General features: G+C 45.7%; 1 protein-coding gene across 1 annotated transcript in view; it reads right to left on the bottom strand.

The window, feature by feature from the left end:
* LOC110470662 (EF-hand and coiled-coil domain-containing protein 1-like) overlaps nt 1-21770 on the bottom strand; it is a 29311-nt gene extending 7541 nt beyond the window's left edge. The window contains exons 1-5 of the mRNA XM_077786210.1: nt 21626-21770; nt 21466-21540; nt 20782-21011; nt 20480-20731; nt 18855-19261 (exon numbers count right to left, since the gene is read on the bottom strand). Coding sequence (XP_077642336.1) covers nt 18855-19261; nt 20480-20731; nt 20782-21011; nt 21466-21540; nt 21626-21770 — 1109 coding nt within the window. The remainder of the gene's footprint in view (nt 1-18854; nt 19262-20479; nt 20732-20781; nt 21012-21465; nt 21541-21625) is intronic.
* Nucleotides 21771-24441: the final 2671 nt, after the last annotated feature.

The following is a 24441-nucleotide window of genomic DNA, read 5'->3' as shown; positions in this document are numbered from 1 at the left end:
ATTAAAAACCTCAGGTGTTTATATATTTAGCTTTTCATTGTAGTTGACAGTAGGTGACCAGCACTTAAACTTCTGTAACCAGAGTTTTACACCATATTTTCTATTTTCACTTTTTTGAATTTTCCCTGGGCAACCCTTTTGGAAAACTTCCCATCTATCTCAGTCTTGGATGGGATCCCAAACTTTCTCATGCTTATTCCGTTCCACTTGCCCCAATATAAGACTTCATCTTTTCCCTTGGCTTTTTGACCTTCTATAATTCAGTTTCAAATCCTGAGATTTATGCATTAGAAGGGAAGACAGGTCAGGATAACATTTGACAAAATCTGACATGCAGAAATATTTGTTAATTAAAACCTTCTGGAGGTTTTGAAATGATCCTTTCTAATCCATCTTCAAACTCTCACAAAGTTCTAGATGTTATGGAGTTGTTATAGACTTTACTGTGGCTTGAAAAGGGAGAGAGAATTTGTAACTCTCCACCTTAAAAGCAACTGTAATCACATTAGGAAAATGTTCCAGTTTTCTCCCAAATTTACCCTAAACCATAACATGGCTGCATTGGGAATCTTGGGCTGTGGAGTGTTAGCTAGGTGACACAGGCCCATCAAAAATGGGGATATAGCATGTGGAATGACAATTTTGAGGGGAGAAACTCTTACATTTGTAAATCCTTCAAAGGAAACTTGACTTACTTTTACTGTCACTTTCTTAATTTCATAAAGCCAAACAAAGAAGACGGATTTGGCTTTCACAGTACATTGTTTGCATTTTAGAACTTGGGGATTATATATTCTGTGCTCATTTCTGATACAGAAAATGGCAAAAAATGAAAGCAGTGGATGTTTCTGAGTTTCACTGCGAGGCTTTAGTAATTAGACACATTGTGTTTCAAGATATATATGAAATAAAAGCTCAAAATCCTCACAATGCAAAAGCATCTAAAACAAGATCTGTTTTATCCACTCCACTCAGCTGGCAATGCAGCTGGCTGGATTTTTAAAGGCGACACCCTGGAATGTCACAGAAATATTTCATATTGTACTTTTTGAAATCTCCATCAGAGCGAGGGCAGAAGGCTTTGGAGATCTGAGAGGGTCCCTTTGAGGTCAGAGCACAAACAGCAGTGATGTGCTGCAGTTCTAGGCTTCTTTCAGCTCAGTGCCACCAAAAGGTTTGGTTTGCTGCTCCAGCTAAAACTGTTGGAAGCACTGGTGTCTGTCAAGAGACTCTTTCATCTGGAGAGACTTAAAAAAAGCAGCAGCAGGGCTTTGGAGTGAATGTAGATATTTCTTGGTTTTGGTTTCTGTAGATACCTTAAACAACTAAATGGGAAAAAAAATCAACATAGTCAGTGCAAAGTGCAATACTGTTGCAGTGTTAAGCTTGAGATTTGTCAGCAGAGCACCCTTCTCCCTCTAAACCATCATTTATGGTTCTTCAAAGTGCTCCTGATTATTGTGAGTGCAATCAGTTTCATCTTTCACTGCAGGAATGGTTGCTGCCCTGTGATGTGCTGTGGGGTTCAGGAACTGAGAGAGGCCCTAAGAGAGCATTTTCCCAGCTGCACTGACCAGCCTGACAAGAACAGCTAAACGTGGCATTGACCATGCCCTGCCTGCCTTTTGGGATGGCAATTCCTCCAGCAGGGCAGAGTACATTAAACATGGGATATCCGGAGGGTCATTAAAGAAAGCTGCTGGCAGAAAAGGGAGCCAGCTGTAGGTTTGTGTCCTCAAGGATTAATGACAGCATCCCACCAGCACACACGAGTCTGCTTTGCATTAGCAAAGGCTCATCGACCCGCACTGATCCTGCCCAGAGCTGGGAGAGTCAGGATAAATACTGCCTGTTTTCAGGGCACTCATCCCTCTGGGAGCAGAAAGGACCTTGCTTTCAGATGTGAGGGCCACTGTTAATGCTGGTTTGAAAAGTAACAGGCTCAGATCTGATGAAGAGCCAAAGCTAGGGAAAAACCCAACTGGTGCATGTCGGAATCTGTGGTGTTGATGATTCCAAAATTGTAAAAAGTCTCTGTCTTTCTGCCCCACTGCCAAAGAAGAAGCCATAATTGGTCTGTGCTGGTTTCCAGGTTGTTTATTCTGTTTCTCTCTCACATGTTCTGCTGCCCTGCCCAGCTCTGTCCTGCAGGGCAGTGTGTGGGGCTCTGCCCTCAGTGGGATGTGACAAACATTAAATACCAGAAACTCCCTGGGCTGCATTTACAATAATGTGCCAATATCTGTCACCTACGTTGGACAGTGTGTCCCCAGCCTGAACCAACAGAAAAATGCCAACACCACAGTGAGACATGGAGGGCATGAAGAAGGAGAAAAAGGACAAGGCACTCCCAATTTCCTCCAGCTTGTCCCCTTTGGACCCCTCATCTAGAATCCTAAAATTTTACTTTTACACCTGTGCCACACTTAATTATTATTTATATCAAACACTCAGAGCTTGTAATTCACCCTGTAAGATTGAAAACTCTTTTCCATGGACAGAGATCACAGCCAGTGTCTCTGGGGGCTCTGTCCAGGGGGGTTCCTGGCCCCTGCCAGGGTCCCAGACCTGCCAGGGCAGCCAGAGGGATGCTCTGCACTCCCACAGGTGCATAAATTTTCTTTTCTAGCAGAAGCATTTGTTTAAAATCATTCCCAGATCTCCAGTTAAAACTCAAACACATCATTAACAGAAATCAAGGCTATTCCACAGGCAGATCTGTTTGAGATGACTTTTCACAATGTCATGCCCAGTGCCTCAGGCTGCCTCCACATGTGAAAGTGCTGGCACCTGCTTCAGGAATTGTCATTCAAACACATTTATCAGAACCATGGGAATTCAGCCCTTGGATCCACGGCAGTGCAGAAGAGACACAATATATAAATTTCCAATATCCCTTCAAGCCCCTATTTACTTCAGTTCCTAGAAGGCAATGCAGGATCAAAGGTGACTCGAGTATCACTGATGTTTGGGAGAGAGTTTAACAAAACCTTGCCCCGCAGCAGAACTTCCAGGCCTGCCTTTATTCCAGAGGAGCTCCTTGTATCTCTTGTAATCCCTTTTGTCAGGCCCAAACAATGGGATTCTGTGGAAAGCTTTCAGAGGCTGTGTTTTCCCACCACGACTGAGCAAGATTCTAGGAAATACTTCTTTGTGCCCATGTGCAATTTGACACAAACAGCTGAATATTCATATTGACTCTTATTCAGTTGAATATGCTAAATTTCCTGATGCAATTGCTGTTAAACAAGAGCTGCTTCTCTCCTGTGTCTACTCTGTGCTGCTGACTGGACTAACTCATGGCTGCAGATGGAGACAACTGCAGGATTGTTCCCCAAGTCTTCCCTTCCTTGGTAATCCAGCAAAGCCATCACATCTGAAGTTCTGGGGCCTGTTACTTCTGCAAGAATTGCATTTGTTTCCAAAACCAGGGAAGAGAGTCCACAGTGCTGGTGCTGCTCTCCCTGACTCCTCATGTCACTACATTATTGCAGAAGAAAATGTAGAAAAATCTCAACATCCACGAGATGCCAGCTCCAAAGATATTCACTGTGCAACTATTGCAAGCCTTCCAAGGATTCAGCACCTGCAACTCTTCACAGTTGTTAGGTTTTGCCTGTTTAGTTTTAAATAATAATTACAATGATTGTAAACGTAATTATTATTTAATTGCCTCTGGCAGGTGCATCTCCCACAGGCCCTTTGGATTTCCTCACTTCCCAAGGCTGATGGAGACCTGAGACCTCCTTGTTCTTGTACCCAAGGGTGGTGCCCGAGCAGGACCTGAGGGTGATGGACACCTCTCCAAACTACTCGGATGCTCCGATTCCCCAAACTCTATAAAAACTGCTGAAATCCGAGTAACATCATTTTGAGGCGACACATTTGACTTTTCTTCTACAAGATGAATAAAACCCAAATCAAATGTTACAGTCTGCCAGTGTTGACCTCAGCCTGCCTTCAGACCCATCTCAGCTGGTGCAGGGATAATTTCCTGAGCAATCACTCTGGAATCCACATTTAGGCTTCTTTAATCAAATTCTTTTTCATTCCCTGTGGGTCTGTTACCACTTGGAAAGTGCTCTAAGGATCGATTTTAGCATCATATACAAAACCTACCAAAAATCACGTAAATTTTAGTAGAGCAGCATGTGCAGTTATGTATTTGTACTTACTTGCCAGCATAGCATCAATACCAATGGAAAAAATTCCTTAAATTAAAAGCCCAAAACAGCCCATAAAGAAAAATTTCTCCTGTCCCCTGGTGAGGATTAGACCTGCAACTTTGAAATCTGATAGAATGTGGTTTATTTTTATAAAATGAATTTCCTGAAGAGGAAAACTACAATGCCACATTTAAAAAACTGATGAATTCTTCCTGTAGAATAGAACAGTTCAGTGGGAAGGGACTGACAGCCATCAATTAGTCCAAGTGTAACTCTTCTAAATCAGTGTTTGCTTTTTAAATATACTGTATTTGATATTCATGGTGGAGGTCTCTGGAATTCATAGCACTCAGCTTTCCCCAAGTATGCACTGATGTGAACAGATTTTAAATTAGACTTTCCTAAATAATCTAACCAGATAATTTCATCATGCTCCTTTATCATATAGACATTTCTCTAGCACCAAAATATTCATGATACAGCCTGTATTTTATATCCTTGGTTCTGGCAATGTTAGTGTAACCTCTATAAAAATAGATTTCTGAAATAACAAACGTGAATGTCAGATTCAAAATATTCCTAAATCCCTGGCCAGGGTAGGATAATACAAAGTAATAAGGTTTATTACTCAAAGTTACTTTCTTATTTTGCCACTTAAACCAACAGTTATTCTTCTGGTGACATGAGCTGTTACTGTTATTTAACGATTGACATAATCTGATAGTGCAGTTGGAGTGGTTGTAGAATATGTATCAGTAAAAGCCACTGCTGTGGGAGCAGCGCACTGCTGAAAATCCTGCTCCTTGTATTCTTCAGCACTGCTGGTGGGGGAGGTTTGGGAGGACTTTGGGATGATTTGCTCCTGTTGAAGTGAATAATTAACTGTGAATTATTAACTGTGAATTATTAACTGTGCCCTGGAGTTAATAACTTCTTTTGTGTCTAATCTGCTTAAGCTTTGTGTTTCACAGCACAGCTCTCCTGTCTGGTTCTTCTCTATTCGTGGAGTCAGATTATTCTTATATCCTCAGAGGGGTTCTAAAGGAAAAAAGGGTTCCCCATTAATACTTCATTCATTTTTTAAATGAGATAAAATGTTGTATTTCTATCTCAAGACTATCTGGACTAGAAAGAAGAAAAATCCCTTTTTCCAGGGTTATAAAACACCATTTTTCTCTCCCTGACAGTCCCAACAGAGTGAGAAACCAAGTTGGAGCTGCCTTTATGGGCAGAGAGAGGTGAGGCACTTGCGTATGAATGATATCACACAGATTACTGAACAGAACCTTTAATATTGGACATGCACATACCAAGCAGCTTGGAGTGAAGTAAGCAAATGTGCACAGAGAAATAGCAGTGCATGTCTGTACCACCCAGCTGCAAACAGCATGATGGCCAAGTGAATGGAAATATTAAAAATATAATAAAATGTTACAAAATTTATTAATTTAAATATAATAAAGTATAAAAATATTATGTTTCTGATAAACACACAGCATTCTGAAAAATGCTCTGCTTGACCCCCAGATCCCAGCCTGTGTTGAGAACATCTGGGCCAACACAAATGATGCTTTTCAATTATGTGGGGAAATATTTGCTGTGCCAGCATGTCAGAAACACTAAGATTAGCTTTTCAGATTAGATTTTGCTGTAGGTACGAAAGGCTAAAAAGGCTCCTTGCAGTATTGGTGTGGCTGTCTCTACCACAAAAGCTGGTATCTCCATTGAATGGCCTGTGCTGGTTCCCAGCCCAGCAGGAGCTCCTGGGCTCTGAAAGGAGATTAAATAAATGATTGCAGACAGGACAATAGGCATCTGCCAGGACACAGACAGAAAGGGAAAGGCTGACCTAAAGGCCAGGACTTGCGCAGGGTTTTGTCACACGAGATCTGGGCTGGGCTCTTCAGCCATCTAATCCTGTATCCTACTCATTATGTCCCAGAAGGAGAAGCTTTGCAGGCGTGTGCAAGAAATCTGTGAGTTTGCTAACAGGGAAGTTTGCGCTAAAGCTGAGAGTCAAGAGATTTTCCCAAATCTGAGATAATATTTATCACTGTAGCTCAGAAATTCTCCTTGCTAGAGGAACAGCTAACCCATTTTAAATCCTGCTAATCTCCAGCTACCAGTGATATCTGTGCACCTGAATGAGAGTGGGTTGTTACAGAAGAATGAAACAGCATCCCTAAGCTTGGAGGTCAAGTTAAAGGTGATGGTAGGAGCAGTAGCCTTCTTCTGTGGATTAAAATCACTTTTGAGAAGGGGAAACTGATGTGAAGGGACAACATCCAAAGCTGTGGTCAGCAATGTGAGTCAGGGCTCAGCTCAGAGCATGGGACCTCTGAGATTACAGATGGAGGTGAGCTTAGTTCTCAGAGCTGTGACCTTGGACTCATGCAGATGAAGCCAAGGCGATGTCAGAAACCCAAACTCTTGACATTTTATGAGTATTAAAGGCTCAAAGACAATACCTAGAGATACATTTCCCCTGCTCTTCATGGATCTGGTGCATCCTTAGTCCTCCCCTGGCCTTTCACTGCTGTATTTCAGTAATTCCCATGGTGACTCAGGTGGAGTCATCTTTCTATTTAATACCTGCTAAGTGGTTGTTTGTTTTAATATATATTTTAATTGCTTTTTTAAACTGTGTAACCTTTCCTCAAGCTCAGCACTGTGCAGGAAGGTGCTCCAAGCTTGTGGGACCCACTGGGTGAGAATAATTTTGTTTTGTCTTCTTTGACCCTGCCTCTGCTTTCATGAGCTGAGTCACAGTTCCTGTGCTGAGACACTGAACAATTCTCCCCTCTTCATCTTCGGATGAAAATTTTACAGATCCATTTCACATCTCTCCAAAGCTATCTCTCTTCCACATCTGCAAGCAGCTTTTTTCAAACTTGTTGCCTTTTCTAGGCCTCTTCCAGTTTAATTGGTTTTGGTGGAAGGATCATGAATGCCCTTGTTTTGATACAGGTGTTCTGTGAATGTGCATAATTACTTTCTTTGTATTGTTCTCTGTTCTCTTTGTAATAAATTTTACTGTAATAAACTCTGAGTTCATTACTGTGTCTGTTTCACTGAAGCTGAAAGTGTTGTCTGGGGTTGGTTTTGTTTTTTAGCCGCCAAAATGAATCTGATTTCATTTGTTTGGTACCTGCCACCATGCCATCACTCAGTGTCCTAGGATCATTCTGCAATTCTTCACAGTCGATCCTGGTTTTTCATATCTTGACTAATTGAGCAATTTAAAAAATCTTTATTTCCTGTATTATTTCACTTAAAAATCAAATGCTAATCACAATATTGCAGCTTTCCTTACCATGAAATACAAAGCATATTTCTCCAACTAAAGTACAGAAATCTCCACGCTAAACACGTTTCCAGATTACCAGCTGTGGTTGAAATTAGGACAAAGCCAAAGTTAGGTATCCATCTCCCTCTCAGTGGATATTCTGATCTGAATCCAAGTTTTGTGATTCGGATGCACTTTTGGTGGAGACATGAATCAAATTACTGAGCTGGAACCTCACTGCTTTTAGTTGCAGAGTTTGGTTCAGACTCATCTCTGAACGATAGTCTCTTCTGCAGGGTTTAATGAGAGGGAAGCAACTGAAATATCCTGGGGTTTAACATCAGACAGGGTGCAGCTTTTTCAGCACAAATTAATCTTCTAAAATATAAAATCTAGAATGCATTTACAATGCACTTCATCCACTAAGTACATCACCAGTGTGTGCAGATGAGTTTGTTTAATCAAGGAAGGAGGGGAAGCCCTTTACATTTAAGGATATACAATCTAAGCCACATAACCTTTTTTACACCTGTTTTATAGCACTCACCTCTGACCTGCCACTTTATATATTACATGCTGGGCCAGATCATGGGTTTACAGTTTCACTTATAAAGTAATGGAAAAAATGAAGCATTTTTGTAAGGCTTGGCATGGCGGCATGTGTTCCCAGAGTCCTGGGAGCACTTTTGTCACTGAAAAGTTGCCTCATTTTAAGCTTGGTTAAAATGCAAACCAGAATCCAAAAGCATTGGTTTGCTTAACTTCAGCAAAAATAATAAAGCCCTGAAAGTGAACTCAGGTCTCTGCATGTTGAGCTGATGGATGGGTCATAAACCTGCCTTTAAAAACAACGCAGTGCCTGGTTTTCTATCTGTCCTTCAGCAGCTCTCCCAGCCCACCTTCATCTTACCCATTGTGAGCTGTTACAACACAGAACTCAATTCAAATTAGCCACTTAAATTTTATTTTGCGCCTTTCTGCAGGCTGCCTGAGGAGATTCAGGTGCCCATGACAAGGACAGCCCGGAGCACAGGTGACATGCACGCCTGGCTGGTGGTGCTCTCCACACAGGAGCCTCCCCTCCCGGCAGGATGAGGGCTGCAAAAGGGGGATTTCTCTGCCCGCCGTGCCCTGCAGGCAGCAGCCTGTGCCCCATGAAGTGGAGGAGCCCAGAGATGAGCTGTGCTGCCTGCCCTGCCCATCCCCACTTGTGGGAATCAGGGAAACAGAAACTTCCACAGACACTGAGGAGTTTGATCTGCAGCCTCGGAAGAAGCTTGGGCAGATGTAAAAATACAATACACAGACATTAAGCAGAAAAATCAAACACTTGTGTTTCTACAGTTGTAAGCAAGAATATGCCTTAAGTAAGTGAGAACCTGTACTGATAAGATGGTGAAGGGTTTATCATGTAGGGGTGTGGTTGTGTGGAGCGAGCTAGAGTTTGGAAGTTATAACAGAAGCATTTGTGTGCAAGTGAGACAGAAGCCATTGGACAAAAATATCTGCAGTGCAGCACAAGTAAGTAAAGGCGATGGGTTAGAAAAGCAAAATAAATTCTGTGGCAACTCTCTGTTGGGTCAGAAAGTTCTGTATTGCCGTGTAAGAAAGCACTTGTGACTACTGTGAGCTATGGCTAAATGTTTGATCCTCTAGAATCTCAGAGCCTCTGAGACTGATGTTTATCTGAGCAATAAATCGTTCTTAGCCCGAAAATAGCCCCAGCCCTTCACATCTAAGGGTGCCAATGACACCCACTGCCCGCGTGTGCTCCTTGCAGCTCCATCCCTCACCCCAGGCTTTGATTTCAGCTCCAACCTGGCTCAGGAAAAGGCTGGCCAGGGAGGGAGGATGGAAAAAGGAGGTGCTTTGACATCTCCTTTCTCATGGTAATGAGCAGAGCTGCTCCTTCTCCCTGCTCTGCTCTCCTTGTCTTTCTTTAGAGAAGGAAGAATCCAGCTCTGCCTTCCAGGCACTGAGCAGACAAACTGGACGGCTCCGGGTGGTTTGTGGGCTCTGCCCATGGAGCCATTGCTCTGTTTAGGGGTTATTTGCTGGTAGTTTCCTGGATATAATGACAGGTCAAAGTGGATTAATAGAATTAAAGGCTTGGCTTGAGGACATGAGGTGGCAAAGCATCAATTACTTCCTGGTGATTTCTGCTGTGTGAGTCACTTTCCCTCAGGAAACAGAGATCCATTAATTCAGCTGCTCCATGGGAACCTGACCCAGGAAAGCTCCCTCTGCTTGGAAGGGGAAGCAATCAATGCTGCCTTTCCAGCATTAATAATTTTCTGTTCTAAAACAACACCATTTGATACAGAGGTAATTTGGATTATAAACAAGGATTATAAGCAAGCACTGGAAATTAAGCAGAGCCATGTACACTCATTAATGGAAAAACAGACCTTTCAGACTAAGGTCCAGCTTCTTTCCCAACTTTTCCTTATAACAATTTGAATATTTTCCTTTCTTTTTTTGGTTTGGTTGGATTAGAAATTTGAGGAAAAATATTTTGCAACTGAAGAAACTATCTCTTCAACATGAAACCAAAGTGAAGTAGTTAAGCAAAATGCACCCTAACTAGGAGAAAATACTTGTTTGATGCAAGATATTGCTGCTTGCAGAAACAGGGCCTTCACTGGTAAGGCTGGAGAACTGCAATTTAAGCATAAATGATTTTGAATACTTCAAAACAAGTGCCAAGCCTTAGGGATTGAAAGCTCCTCCATTTATACACAGTACAGGTCTAAACTCTAAGGATCTTAGATCCTTAATGACAGGGTTTTGATGTGAAATCAAAGCTTTGATTGTTCATATCCTGCACAGTATTTACCTGAAAAGCTTTATACTTATTTAAGTTTCAAGTTTCTTATTTTTAAATGCATTTGAAGCATCTTTTGGAAACTGTAAATCATGATGAACAAAAACTCCCAACCCAAAGAGAGCAAAGCAGGCAGGGAACAGGGGGAGAGGGAGGAAAGCAGCAAAGGTAAAGATAAAAAGGACAGCACAGGAATAAACCTGGTGTATAATTCTGCTGTAGAGACATTAATCACAGCTTTTCTGAGAGATCCCAACCCCTGGCTGCACTGAAAGGTCTTTTGTTCAAAGTCAGTGCATTTACCCAGGAATACCCTGCCACTGGTGGGAATATTTCACAGCTGGAAGGCTTCTGAAAAACCTGTCACATCTCAGCCAGGGCTCCAGAAGCACAGACAGAGATTTTCTGACAAAATGAAGAGACAACATCCTTATTCTTGGTTTTCTTATTCTTTTTTTCCCTGCTAAAGGAATTGTCCCTGGGGAATGTGGACAGCACTGGAAATTAAGCAGAGCCATGTACACTCATTAATGGAAACACCAACCTTTCAGACTAAGGACCAGCTTCTCTCACAACTTTTGCTTATAACAGTTTGAATATTTGGCTTTTTTTTTTTTTTTTTTTTTTTTAGTTTGGTTGAATTAGAAATCTGAAGAAAAATATTTTGCAGCTAAGAAAACAAAACTATCTCTTCAACAAGTGAAGGATTTAATTTTACTTCTTTTTTGTATTTTAAAGTGGTACTTTGAAATCTGATTTATTAATGTCAGATAGTGATGGGGGGGCTCATGGGTGACAACAGAGTGGTGCCCCACAAACTCCAGGAAATGCCTGGTTGGAAATGCCACCATTGCCTGCTTGCTGGCACAGAAATGGGTAGCAAAACCTCCTCTTCTGCAATTTGCACAAGCACTGCCTTTGCTCTGACTGCTCTTATTTCTGCCTTGTGTAATTTTGTGCCTAGCAGTGCCCCTTCGATTTCCCAGCTCCAGAAGAGTGAAAATGCTGTATTTGGAGCTTGGCTTAAACCTGTCAAAGCTGTGCTTTAAACTTGGCTGAGCTCAGCCTGTGCAGCCCCAGATGCTTTGATGCTGTGTGAGCTCATGCCAAGGACGTGTCATGGTGTCAAGCACAGGGAGCAAAAGCAGAGCAGATGTGCAGGGAGTACCAGATTTTTCAGTGGTGTGATTAATGGGACACCATGAACCTCCCTAAAACGTTCTGCTGTGAGCAGAGGCTCTGCACAAAACAAAGCACAGGGCCTGATTTTGATTCCTCAGATTAATGAAAGGTTTGGGGTCTTTCCACTGAAATCTGACTCCCAACATTCTGCTCCAGGAAGGGGTGATGGGTGCTGTGATGGCAATTAGCACTGCAGGCTCAGGCAGCCTTCAGGGAATATTCTTCTCCTCAAACAAGGAGGGACTGCAACCCACAGTCAGTCACAGCCTCTACACCTTATTTTTCAAGTGCTTTAGGAACGATGCTGTGAAGTTGTTCCACAGAAGTAACTTCCTAATGCTCAAAGATTACATTTGGCATTTATTGGCCAACCATTTCTTTTCTTTTAAAGTGCATTCCTCTGTGGAATAGTGCACAGAACACAGGCAAATCCTAGATTACAGATACCTGCAATAATGGTTGAGCTTCAGCCCATGCTTTATTTTTCAGTCTCTGACATTGAGCTTTAACTTTGTGATCCCTTAAGACCATGCATACCTATTCATTTTTATCAGATTTTGCCAAATTTTCAGATGGGTACCATGAAAAGCTATAAAAATGTACAAAAATTCTTTTTTCAGACACCAAGAATGGTCTCTGAGCTAAAGCCACTCTCCTGATGCAATTTACACCTTTCAGGTTGCTTGACTTGAGCACACAGATTAGATTTTCACAATCTGGAATTGTGAAAATATCATAGAATTAGAGAGTGCTTTGGGTTGGAAGGGACTGTTAAGTCAATCTTTAGATCTTTAGGTGACCTTAAAGATCTCCTGCCATAGGGGAGGTGGAATTAGGTATACCTGGATATCTTTTTTCTGTAATAAAGGACTGAAACAGATTCAGAGACCAGCTCCTTCTCCCCACCACAACCTCAGTCTTTGAATTTCCAGCCTGGGATTATCTCAGGACACGAATATGTAAGACCAGATCAATTTAACCCAAGTTTTATGTATCGTGCAGGACATCCTTTTCTAGCTTTTTTTGTTTTTCTGGTTTTTTTTCACTTTCCTTAGTATGTGACTGCAGTTTTCCTTAGGTTTTTTCATGGGCTGCAGTTCTGAGTATCTGAGGTTCAGATTCCCAGCCAAGTCCAGGGAAACATGCTGAGTACCACAAAGAGGATAACCCCAGGCAGGCATGAGAGAGGCAAATATCAGTCTGGATTTTAATCATGCTGCTAAGCAGGCAGATGACACACTGACAAAGTTGAAAGGATGCCAGGAGGATGAAGGGAAGGGGACAGCACAGCAAACATGGGCAGTGATTCAGCAGGAGTCCCAAACAGAACAAATCTTTGCAGGGCTGCTGAGTAACTGCCTTGTGTCACTGGAGTGCAGGAGTTGTCTGCACTGTATTTCCTCACATCTGTGACATTTATTCGCTCAGGCCCAGCCTCCTGGGAGGTTTAAATGCTGCTTGGCAGGCTACCCCTGGGTGCCTCTGCTCCTGCAGTGTGCTGAGGAACACGAGGGTATTTACAAGGGGGGCTGAGGGCTGGTTAGGATCCAGGACCACATCTGGTGCTGGTTCTTGTGTAACCCCAAAGCAGCGACTCTGGACTGGGAGCTCTGCTTTCTGAGAGCCTCTCATGGGGACTCCAGTGCTTGGCTCTGAAAGGGGAAGGGGAGGGAGTTTTTTCTTTAAAGTGATGATTGCGTGTGAAATGAGTCTTTTTCTTTTGGAGGCAAATAAGGCAAGATGGGTAATCTGTTGATCACCCAGAAAGTTGGTGCTGTGAGAAGTCGAGAGCTGGGGGGGGGCTGTACAAAGTCAGGGCAGGCAGATGAAGGAGGGATATGCACAGCTGTCACCAAGCTGCTGCCTGAACTTCCAGGCACCAATTCAGGGAAGAAAAGCTGCAGAAACACTGACTGCTCATCCCCTTGGCAAAAAGGAATCCCTCTGGTGTAGGAGGGGCTAGCACAATCCAAATCATGCACGGAAGGGCGGGGGAGGCAGCTGTGGAAGGCAGCTGGGCATGGGGTGACAGAAGCAGCCCTGCCCTGGGCTGTGGTTCTGTCCCTGTGCTGCAGCAGGGCTGGCAGGGCACTTCCACCCCTCCATCCCCAGGAAGGGATCAGCTGGGGGACAGCTCCAGCAGGGCCAGCAAACGGAGCCAGGAGGGGACAGGCGGGGTGTCCCTGTGTGTGGCACTGCCACTGAGCCACCACCGAGTCACTCCCATGCAGCAAACACGGCCAGGCAGATAAAAGGAGGATTTAGGGAGAAGCCAGGGAAAGCCTGCCCAGAACAAACACTGTCAACAAGAACCCAGCACGGAAAAAGGCAGGCAAGTGGCTACAGTGCCAGTGTTGCAGCACATTGGGGGTAAATGTTGCAGTTCCTTTGGGATAAATGAACTTGCAATTACGTGACTGGATTGGAAGTAAAGGTTTTGCTATTAATATTATTAGGGAAAGCTGTGAAAGACTCTTGCATTCGAAATAAAAGTGGTCCTGCCACAGAAAGAGATGCTATACATTTTCTACGCTGCCAAATTAATCTATTTAAATTGCTCTGCACAGTTCTCTTCACCATAAATAACAATACCTTCCATTATTCCCTCCTGTGAAATCAAAATGCTGCTTTAAAGTGTTCCCAATGAGAGTAATCTGGTTTGCTTACTTAGCTTATGATTCTTCTATGACTAGAGACCCAGAAGTAGTCTAAGTTTCGTGTGATGGGAATATATTCACCTGCTACAGCTAACTTCTTCCGAAACTTGAAGCTCTGTGCTTTTTGGCAGACTTCTCTGTAATACAAAACTTCTTACCTCCTTTAGTAGAAAACAGTATCAGCTCCAGGCAAAGTCAGAAAATAAAATGAGATGACATCACTTCCTCCAGAAGAATCTGAGCGTTTTCACAGACGAGGCTCTGCAAATTCAACCTTTCCTTTCACTCTCTGAGCTCAGATCCCTGAGTGCCATCAGTCCCTGCTCCCTCCTCCTGTCAAGGATTTCTTTCTCACCTGCACATCTGCCCAGCACATGCACACCCACAGCCTCCTCTCAAATTTTGTGCCACCTGGAACAAATTGCCAAGATGCCCCTCACCTCACAACAGCAAGGAGTTGGTATTGATGACAACAGTCAAGCAAAAATTGTCCCAATTTTCTTTACTCTCTAATTTTTTAAGTAGAAGAACAGTTCTAGGCTGCCTAAATATAAACCACTATCATTCTGACTGGAAATAACCACTATAGACACCTTCTATTGTGTATTAATGTTTCCTTCCTAGGGCTTTTTTTCCCTATGCTTAATGGAGCTGATCCTGTATGGAATATTTCCATATTTTCCTCCTGGTCTTGGATTATTGATTTAGACTTGTTTGGTCCATCTTGTTATATTTTACAGAGTGAATGATAACCTGAGAAATTATTGAAAAGATCAGGACACTGCCTCCTGAAAGAGAAGAAAGACTGAACTGCTTCCAGAATAAAATAACCTAAAGCACAACTTTTTTAGACAAATTGACACCGATGAAATAAAGAAATGGGGAAAATTATGCGAGAGGCTTCAGTCATTACATTTACAGGAAAATATGAGAGGCTGAAACAAACTTCTCTGCATTCCATGCCAAAAGGATTCCTAGTCATTAACACATAGAAATGCTGATGGATAATTAAGTATTTTGGGAGACAGACCATGCATATGGGAAGCATTTTTGGTATTTTATGACCTCCTTCACTGACCTATGTAATTACTGTGCTGCTGATTAATGCAGCAACATAAACCTTCTGTCAACATCTCTATTATGAAGTTTATTTCGATTCTAAATGACCTCACTTTTTATTTCTTACACTGGGATCAGAAATATGGTTGTTAAATTGTTCTATTCCCTCCAAGGCTTTTAAAGAGAAAAAGAATATGGACACTTGATTAAGTAATCCATTTCTAAGCCACCTTCAATGTAGTATAGAATACAGAACGAACTCATATTTGGCAAGAACAATTCTTGTCAAATCAATCCAATTTCCTTTTCTGACACGGCAAATGGCTCAATGGGTGAAAAAAGCAGTAGATGTGACATTTTCACTGTAGTAATAGTTCAATGTAAGGTGTTTTTATAAACAATACTTAGAAATCATGGGATTCTATTAGAATACATGGATGGTGTCACCTTGTGCTGCAGCAGAACTTTGTGGGGGGGGGGGGGAAGGGAGATTAGGGAATAGTGGTTAATGATTTGCCCTCTGGGAATAATTCCTGGGCATTGCATAAAAATGGGACTTGCCTGACTTCCTAAACTGTCCTGTCATCAGGCACTGGCAATTACACACTTTTTATACAATACCAATGGTAAATATGCAATTTCTTGTGTCGTCTTTTTCCTCTGAAATGAATTGAGCTCAAGCTTTTCAGGAAGGAATTTACTGAAATTTACCTTTAAAGTTGAGCTGACTCACTAACTTGACCGGGAGTTAAAAAATAAAAGCTGAAAGACAATCCAGACAGAAACCTGACACATGGATCAGAGCAGGAAGATCAGGATGGGCACCTGAAGAAAAGAACGATGAACTATTTGATCAACCAGGCTGGTTTAGGAACCCAATGATGTGACAGGGCCAGTTCAAACCCTGGCACAGGAACCTGTGCACTCAGAAAAAGTTCATGTTTAAGTCATACACATTTGCAGGAATATGAATCTGGAATATGAAATCAGGAATAGCTGATTTTAATTACACACTCCAATTTAGGACAATGTTTAATCACTTGCAGGTATTTAAACACCTTCTTGCCTGAATGCAAACTGTTGTTTCCTGCATTAGGGATTATAACTTCAGGTCATGGTTGGGATTTCAGATCTAAATGATAGCAAACAGGTCTCAGATGAAGGTCTAGAAGAGAGATTTAGATGCTAAAAGAGCTTTGAACATCTAAGCCTAAAGGAAGAAAGCATTTCCTTTATAAATATGAAACTATAAACAGGAGCAGTGTGTAAAGCTCATAGACTGGACTCATTCTTGAATATGATTCTCTCTGGAAGAAACTGGACTTTAGCTGGAGGAAACCTGTGGCTCACCAAGCCAGTAAAGGTGAATTCTCAGGAGAGATACCTGCAATTGTCAATGCTTTCTGCAGGACACCCAAATCCCCCCCGTTCCTCTCCAGCACTACCTTGCAGCATTAGCTCTTGCCAAATCCAGACCCTGCTCACAAACTCTGTGTGGCACCTGGCAAGGGAGAAAACTGCTCACTGGAGTGGTGACTGAAACCCAGCCAGACTTTAACAGTACACATAAGAGCACCTGAAACACAAGCTGACTTAAACCAACAGGATGAGCGACACTCTGGCCAAGGGACAGGCAGAGCCTGTGGGCTCCAGCTGTCCCTCCCTCTCCACACCTCAGCCAGCCCATCTCTTCCCCTCACCAAGCGCTTCCAGCAGCTCACCCGAGCCACAGCCATGGATGTCAGCTCCTGCACATCAGGAGAAAGGGATTGTCTCTGAGCAGGAGGCCTTTGGGCTGCCTGAGCAGCAGGGTGGGCAAGCAGAGGGAGTGGGACAAGCTGGGACAGCCAGGGCTGTGTGGGGCAGAGCTGCTGCTGAACCCTTTCCCCACCCTAACACACAGCTCTGCACTGCTCATTCACCATTTTCTGCCACTTGGGACACCTCTGTGCCACGCTGGGAACACGTGGAGCGATGGGATTCCATGTGTTATGGAATATGAGCACAGGCATGCAAGACACAATTATCATCATGCATCTCTAAGTTAAATTGTTTACACCAAGAGCTGTTTCACTGGATGGGGAGGTGCAGCTGCTTTGTGCCAACAGAGAATCTCAAAGGCTGGAAGCTGGCCTGGGCCTCTGCTCAATGTGCTACAGGGCTAAAAAAGGGGTATACTTCCTAAATGGTCAGTCCAGCACCACTCCTGAGCTTGACAATCACTTTAAACGAGCATGCCATTTAAAACTAAGTATTATAAATGAAGGTTATTGTACAAGGAGCATATCATTTACATTTCTAAACTCACACTCTTTGTTTTGATGTAACCCACAAAGTTCCTGCTCTGCAAGGCCAGTGGACATGGTTTATTGCCTTTAAACCTGATCCAAGGTGATCTTTTTTATCCTTCACTGTACTTTGGAAAAGCAATTCCACGGGACAAGAACTCATCTTAAATCTTTGGTGCTCATGCCAAGGAGAACGTGGCAGCCCTGACAAGCTGTGTGACCCCTTGTAGCACCAGGAGTTGTGTCATTCGTCCTTGACAGCCATCTTGAACATCACGTGTCCTCGCAATGGCTTTTAAATCCTACAGATGTTTAAAGAAATGCTTCTATTTTCTTTGATCTTCTCCAACCATGCAAGTATTAACATACACAATGCTGACAGAAAGACACTGGATAAAATGGTTATTTTTAGAATTTCCTCACTTCATTAAACAATACAATAGCTATGATGCCACAAATAACACACTATGAATTCTTCTTATATGCAAACAGAGGAAGTGTGTGTTTAGCAAAAGGCAAGGACTTCATAAGATGCAATTCATTAAACTACTAGATTTAGTACTGTAAGTAAAAATATATCTATAAATATGGTTTTGCTTTGGGTTAGTGAGAAGATAAACTAGATTTTATTCCATAGGTCAGTCTGAAACTTGGGCAGAAATGTCTTAACACTTAATAACCATCAGTGAGTCCAAGTTTTGTCGGAGATAAAAAGCAACAAAAGCAGGAGACTATTAAAATAATGACCAACTTTCTGACTTCTGGAAGGATTTGTTAATGCTATTACAAAAGTGGGGTTTAGTTGGCTCTAGTGTTTTTCCTTTGAGATTCCCACTCTGTTAATTTTATGGGTTTAGGAACCTTTCAGCTCCTCTATTGCCTATTCTGTCAGTGAAGAAGCAATGAAGTCACAGCAAGTTTCAAACCACTGGCCAGAAGTTGTCCTTGTGTGCTTTTCCCCAATTCCTAGGACAAGTGGAAGAGCTTTCTATGAAATGGAGGGTCAGCCATCTGATTACAGCTGGCTTGGGATGGGACTAAGGACCAGGAAATGCAGTGAAAAAAGGAAGTGTGTTGGAAATGGTTTCTGAAGAACTGTCAGCAATTTGCTTTGGGGCTTTCTTGAAGCATTACCATGTTGAGTTCTTGTGCTGTGTGTCTTGAGGAGTAACTTCAGCTCTCTGTAGATCAGCACCCTGACTTTGGCCTGGAAGACTCCCAGGTCTCCTGAAGACTCCTACCAAGAAAATGGATGAGTTGCTTCTAATTTCCCCCAGGCTAGATTTTACAAGGTGATTTGGAGACATCTAATAAGCCCCAACCAGTGATTCTCAAACTCACTTGTGTCCCAGCACAGTGATTTTATAGGCACTTTGTCAGACTCCAACCTACCTGTAGTGCTGCAGTTGTGATTCCAGCTGCTGGATGTATATTTGCAGATGTGGCACCTCGTTAGCTCTCACTTCCAGCTCCTTCACTTTGCCAAGACTGTTCAGGACAGCGTGTCTGGCCTCTTCCACCTTCCTCCTCATCTCTGCCTGCTCCCTCTTCAGGTTACGGTTGCAGTCTTCCAGGCTGACCAGAGCTTCCTGAGAGCTCTTCAGCTCCTTCTCCAGCTCCTGATTGGACCTGATGGCTTCTTCAATCTGCCCATCCCTGGAGCTCCGGATGAGCTCCATCTCCTCCAGGACACTTTGGAGGCACTTGGTCTGGGAGTGCTTCTGTGTTAATGGTCTCTTACCCCCTATGAAGCAGGATCCTTCTTCTGTATGGCTGGCATGGCTCTTCCGCAGCCCCACCTGCAATGACCAGGAGCACAAAGCAGGGAGAAAATGATAGGTTTTTATCACATCGAGTTGATCAGCAACTAAAGCTACTTGACCTTTTGCCAAATACAAAAACAAGGAAACAATCTCTGGAAAGTAGTTTTTAATACCTAGCTATACATTCAATTTTCAAATTACTCACTATCATGTTATTGCACAAGTTTCTGTATAGCTTTAATGTCATCACTATGGTCTGTACTCAGGAGTCAAGAAGTCTGCTGAAAAAGATTTCCAATGAAGTTGTGTTCAGAAGAAGAGAGCAGGGAGCAGCTGGGGGTGTTCTGGAGCTCTCCTCTGTTGTTTTCATTTTTCCTGGAACCTCAGACTGGTGACTTCATGGCTGCTGCTGATTTCCTTTCCCTTTTTTAAAAACAAATAGTGGAAGTGTCTTTGACCTGCCTTGCTGGACATTGTGAAGAGAACTGTCATCTACTGCAAGTGGAAGTGTCACAGGTGGAGCAGGATTCTGTGAGTGCTGTGTGAGTATCAAATCAGAGCTGGTCAGAGCTGCCAGAACAATCGGTCCATGCTGCCCTTCCCTGCTCTGCCTGTTCCACGCTGTTTCATGCCAGAGTAATGGAACTGCTGTTAAGTGTGTCACTCGAGCCAGGACAGCAGAACCAGCAGAAGCCAGCCCCGGAATTAATGGTGCTCTGCAGAGGAGCCCCAGAATATTCATCAGCCTGCCTGCAGAACTGGCTCCAACTCTGAACTCTTGTGACCACACTCTGAAGAAAACATCCTTCTGATATTTCTTGTAGGCACTTCTGACTCAGACACTGCATCTGCTTGTGCACGTAAGAATCCGAAAGTTCTTACTTTAGGAAAAACCCTGCGGTGGTGCACATCCAGCATATGCTATCAGCACATCCTGACGGCACATGCAGTAGAAGAAGCAGCAGCATTGTACACGTGGGTTTGTTTAGCTGAGCTCCCCTACACTTTAAACAGAGTGCTCACCACAACTATAGCTAATGGCACACCGGTGCAATACCTTGCTCCTTAAAGCCTCCCAGTAACTCAACTTTGCAAAGCAAAGTTAATGCCGAGGCTGAACAGGCAACCGCGGTCTCGGTGCGGCAGTGGAGGGGCTATAAGCACCGACTTTCCGAGAGCAGCATCTCTCCCGAAGCACTCGGGCCCGGCCGAGCCGCCCCCGGGAGGCCGGTGCAGAAGCCGGCCCGGACTCACCTGCAGCGCCAGGCACCGCGCCCCGCTGCTCTGCAGGGCGGCGCGCAGGTCCTCCCGCAGCTCCCGCAGGTGCCGCTCTCCTCCCGCAGCCTGGCGATGCGCTCCTCGGCCGCTCCAGCGCCACCATCTCCTCGCAGCGCTCTGGGCAGCGGGGCCCCGGCGGCCGCCGCTCGGCGGGGGCTGCGCAGGCCGATCGGGGTCTCGATGTGCTCGCTCTCCCGGCCCGGCGGCAGCCGCGGCCCCGCGCGGGTGCTGAAGTGGCCGCAGAGCCGCGCGTGGAACTGGCGGAAGGGGAGCTCGGCCGAGAGCCCGTCCCACAGCCCCGCGCACTCCTCGGGCTCCGCCGCCTCCTCCAGCCCCAGCACCCGGCACAGCGTGCGGCAGTCCTCGCCGGGGATGCGGCCCGCCCCGGCGCGGTCCAGGCGGTGGGAGATCTCCTGCGGGTGCTGGTCCAGGCCGGTGGCCAGCACGGCGATCTCGTTCTCCACGCCGCGCTCCAGCCCGTAGTGGCAGGCAGGGCGCTGCCCAGCCACTGCGTGCGCCGGGCCGGCCGCCCGTAGGGGTCCCAGCCCTCCGGCGGCTCCATCGCCCCGCCCGGCCCGCGGCGCTGCCCGAGCATCCCGAGCGCCCGCCCGGCCGAGCGCTCGGCCCCGGCCCGCGGCGGGGCGGGACGGGCGGGGCGGGGCCGCCGCCGCTCCAGCGCCGCTCGCCGAGCGAGCGCCCGGCTCGCCCCGCAGCGGAGCCGCGTCCGCCTTTGTCCGGCACGGAAAGGGATTCCGGCAAAGCGGCCCGGTGCCGCCCCGCTCCGTTTGTCTGCCAGGCCCGCGCCCCAAGTGCCTCTCTCATTTCTTAACTCCTTCCTCCCTTCTGCTTTCTCTTTAACGCAAGCAAGACAGCAGCATCACACAATCCACTTGGACAAGTAAAGCTCGTGAACGAGTCAGTGCTTCCACTAAATTAAAAACCCAATGTGCTTGAAAGCCGACCTTCTGTGCGCTCAGACCTCCTCAGCTCTGTCGATGAGGTGACTTTATGGTGCTGCTGTGTGGCTTTTCTGAGGTCTGGGATAGAGAAGAGTAAGCGTTAAACTCGCTCAAAGGAGCTGCCCAAAGCAGTGACTTTAGTCTCTCTTTGGCTGGGGAGTACGATCGGCCTTGTGGAACGCAGGCAGCAGCACAAGCAGGGATCCTCCACCAGCACGGACATGCCACAAGCCAGGACAGAGGGGGACAGAGGGGACCATGGCCCCAGAGGGGACCGTGGCCCCAGAGGGGACTGTGGCACCAGCCATGCCCCGCTACCATGAACAGGGTGGCAAAGCCAGGTGCTGCTAACAGGCGGCATTAACAATCCAGGAAAGGCATCATGAGGAGCCAAGTTTGGGGACCATCCAAGGAGTCCTATCAAGAGGAAATAGTCTAATATTTTCTGTAGGCCAAAAAAGGAGCAAACCAAACCAGATGATATGTGACAAAAGTGAATTCAAGTTCATTTAAAGTGCTGCTCAATTCAGGGCTGGGTTTCTTTTGAGTGAACTGATGCTAAGAAATATTTTCTTTCATATGGTGGGGTTTCTCTGCAAACAGTCTTTGATGAGACATTTATGACCCCATTTGGTATTGCTCTTTTAAGATAAATCGAGAACCTGAGTAGCTTTGTTGAGGAATGAAGAATTGTTTGTAGCTCAGTTTTTTCTCAGGAAGAGCCTTACATTTTAGCACAGGAGGAAGGTAAGGTGAAGGTTTAAAAGCTTTCCCCTCCTGGAGTGAGACATTCTCAAGAGGAGTCTGTGAGGAGAAGTCCCCTCAAGAGAGGCCAGGGCTGTTTGCCTCCTCTGCAGGCTCAGTATTCTGGGAGTTCCACAAGCCTCAGCTGCGACTGTATTTTCCTCTGAATATTTCTTGTTGTGCAGTACACAGGGAGAATATTTTGTGCTAGATTCCCCTCTGGAATGGCTTTGAGGGAAATCTCAGTAATTCTGGTGATTTTTATGTCCAGATGAACTTTTTATGAATAATAGGGAAAAGGAAAGATGTACTATGGAAAATTAATTGCTCAAAATGTGAGTGGCCCAACCACACTAAAAACAAAGTCTAAACTGAAGAATTTTTTTTTTTATTTATTTTTGCCTGATAAGAGGGTTAAAACATGCATTGCTAATAAAGTCTTTAAGAGATGCAGCCAGCAGCCAACTGTATGAAAACTGAAGTGGTAAAGGATGAGACAGGACAGGGAAGAAACTTGAGCCCTTCCTGCTGAAGGTAGAAGAGTAGAAAAAGTGACTCTGGCTGTTGTCCATAGCTAAGGTGTGCTATTTGTAAAGGAGAGCAGGTGCCCCAAGCTGTTGGTAGCCCATGCCCTGCCGTGGCTGGCCCAATTCCGGTCCTAGCTGGACCAGGGTGGTGGGCTCGGTGGGGGGAGGAGGTGGGGGGATCTCGGGAAGCTTCCGCATCACAGCCGGACTGGGGGACCGTGGGGGAGGCAAGGAGTGCTAAGGCTCTGCTTTCTTGGGCAACTGCTGCTGCTCAGGCCATGTCTGACTGCTGCCAACTCAATGATCTCTGGGCTCCCTGGGGGCGAGGGGGAGTCACTCATTCTCGGCCAGGATGCTGGAGCTGCAGCAGCGCTGCTGTGGAGAGAGCAGTGGCTGAGGCCCCAGCTGCCAGTGGCACACAGGGACCCTCCTGCACAGCAGGGCCCAGAGCTGGCAAGGCTCCCCAGCACGGCTGGAGCGGCTGGCACACCTTGGCCCAGCTGCACAGCTGCCCCTCGAGGCCCCGGCGAGCAGGGGACGGCTCTGGGCAGCTCCCTGGCCAGGAGCGGGCCCCCGAGCGTCTCTGCCTTTCAGGGGCAATCTCGTCCCCGCTCTTTCTCCTGCCCACCTTGCTGTGCCTCTGCCCTGTGCCCCTGGGGCTGCTCCTGGCCAGGCAGCCTCAGGGGGAGCCAGCACTGGCTGCAGCCCCAGCGGCCCCCCAGGACAAGGCCCAGCAATGGAGAGGCCAAGGAAAGCACTGGGCAGCAGCAGAACCCTCAGCAGAGTTCTTTGGAGAGCCATGGACTGGCCACAGCTCCACTGCAGCCTCTCTGGGAATCTTCCCTGTCGACCAGCATCCTCCACTGCAGCCTCACTGGGAATCTTCCCTGGCTACCAGCAACCTTTAAAGGAAGTTTTTTGAGGTGGAGACCAGCAAAACAGTCTCCATTTTCTCTTCCAGCAATACCAGAATCGGGCAGAGCACATCATCAGGCAGAGTGCTGCTCCAGCCACAATGGCTGTAATCTTAATCAAGAAAGGTGTTCCCCAACAAAAATCTCTTTTCATGCTTTTCCAGATATTCTCAGCATATGTTGAGGTGCCAGCCGCATTTGTGGGAGCAATGGGGAGTGTGAGCCATCACTATTTTCCACTGCTGAGCTGGCAGTAGGGTGGATAGGGCCAGGATGTTCTCACTCTCTCTTTCCCCCAGAGCTGGGGCCTGCAGGCACCATGCTGTCCCTTGGCACAGGACTGCTCAGTACCCAAAGCCCTGAGCCTGCATGCCGTAATTGTTCTGTGCTGTGCTGCTCTGCTCCCAGCAATGTGTGACAAAGAGGTGGATAATGTCCTGTCACCTGGTGCCAAATGCCTTCCTGCAGAGGCTGGGGAGAAGCTGCAGCCAGGCCAGGCTGGGAAACAGCCCTGCAGGCCGTGAGAGCAGCAGCGGGGCAGCGAGGCTGCCATGGATCCCTTCCTGCTGTGCCGGGCACGGCCTGTCCAGATGTGCAGGGAAAGGCCCCGGCTGCTGAGTCCCAGGGGAAGGCTGAGGGAAATGCACCCACCACGGCGTCTCTCCAGATCACTCAGCATCTGGTCTAGATGTCTGGCTGCCTCCAGGGATTTCTTGTCTCCTATGTCTTGGTTCATCTCTCTAGGAGGACCTTAACAGAAAGGTTTTGCATGTCTCCTTCAGGCCGCAGTGGCA

Source organism: Lonchura striata, chromosome 12 (assembly GCF_046129695.1).
Source record: "Lonchura striata isolate bLonStr1 chromosome 12, bLonStr1.mat, whole genome shotgun sequence".
Taxonomy (NCBI): Eukaryota; Metazoa; Chordata; class Aves; order Passeriformes; family Estrildidae; genus Lonchura; species Lonchura striata.
The sequence above is the reverse complement of the archived record's forward strand: the minus strand, read 5'-3'. Positions and strand labels throughout refer to the sequence as shown.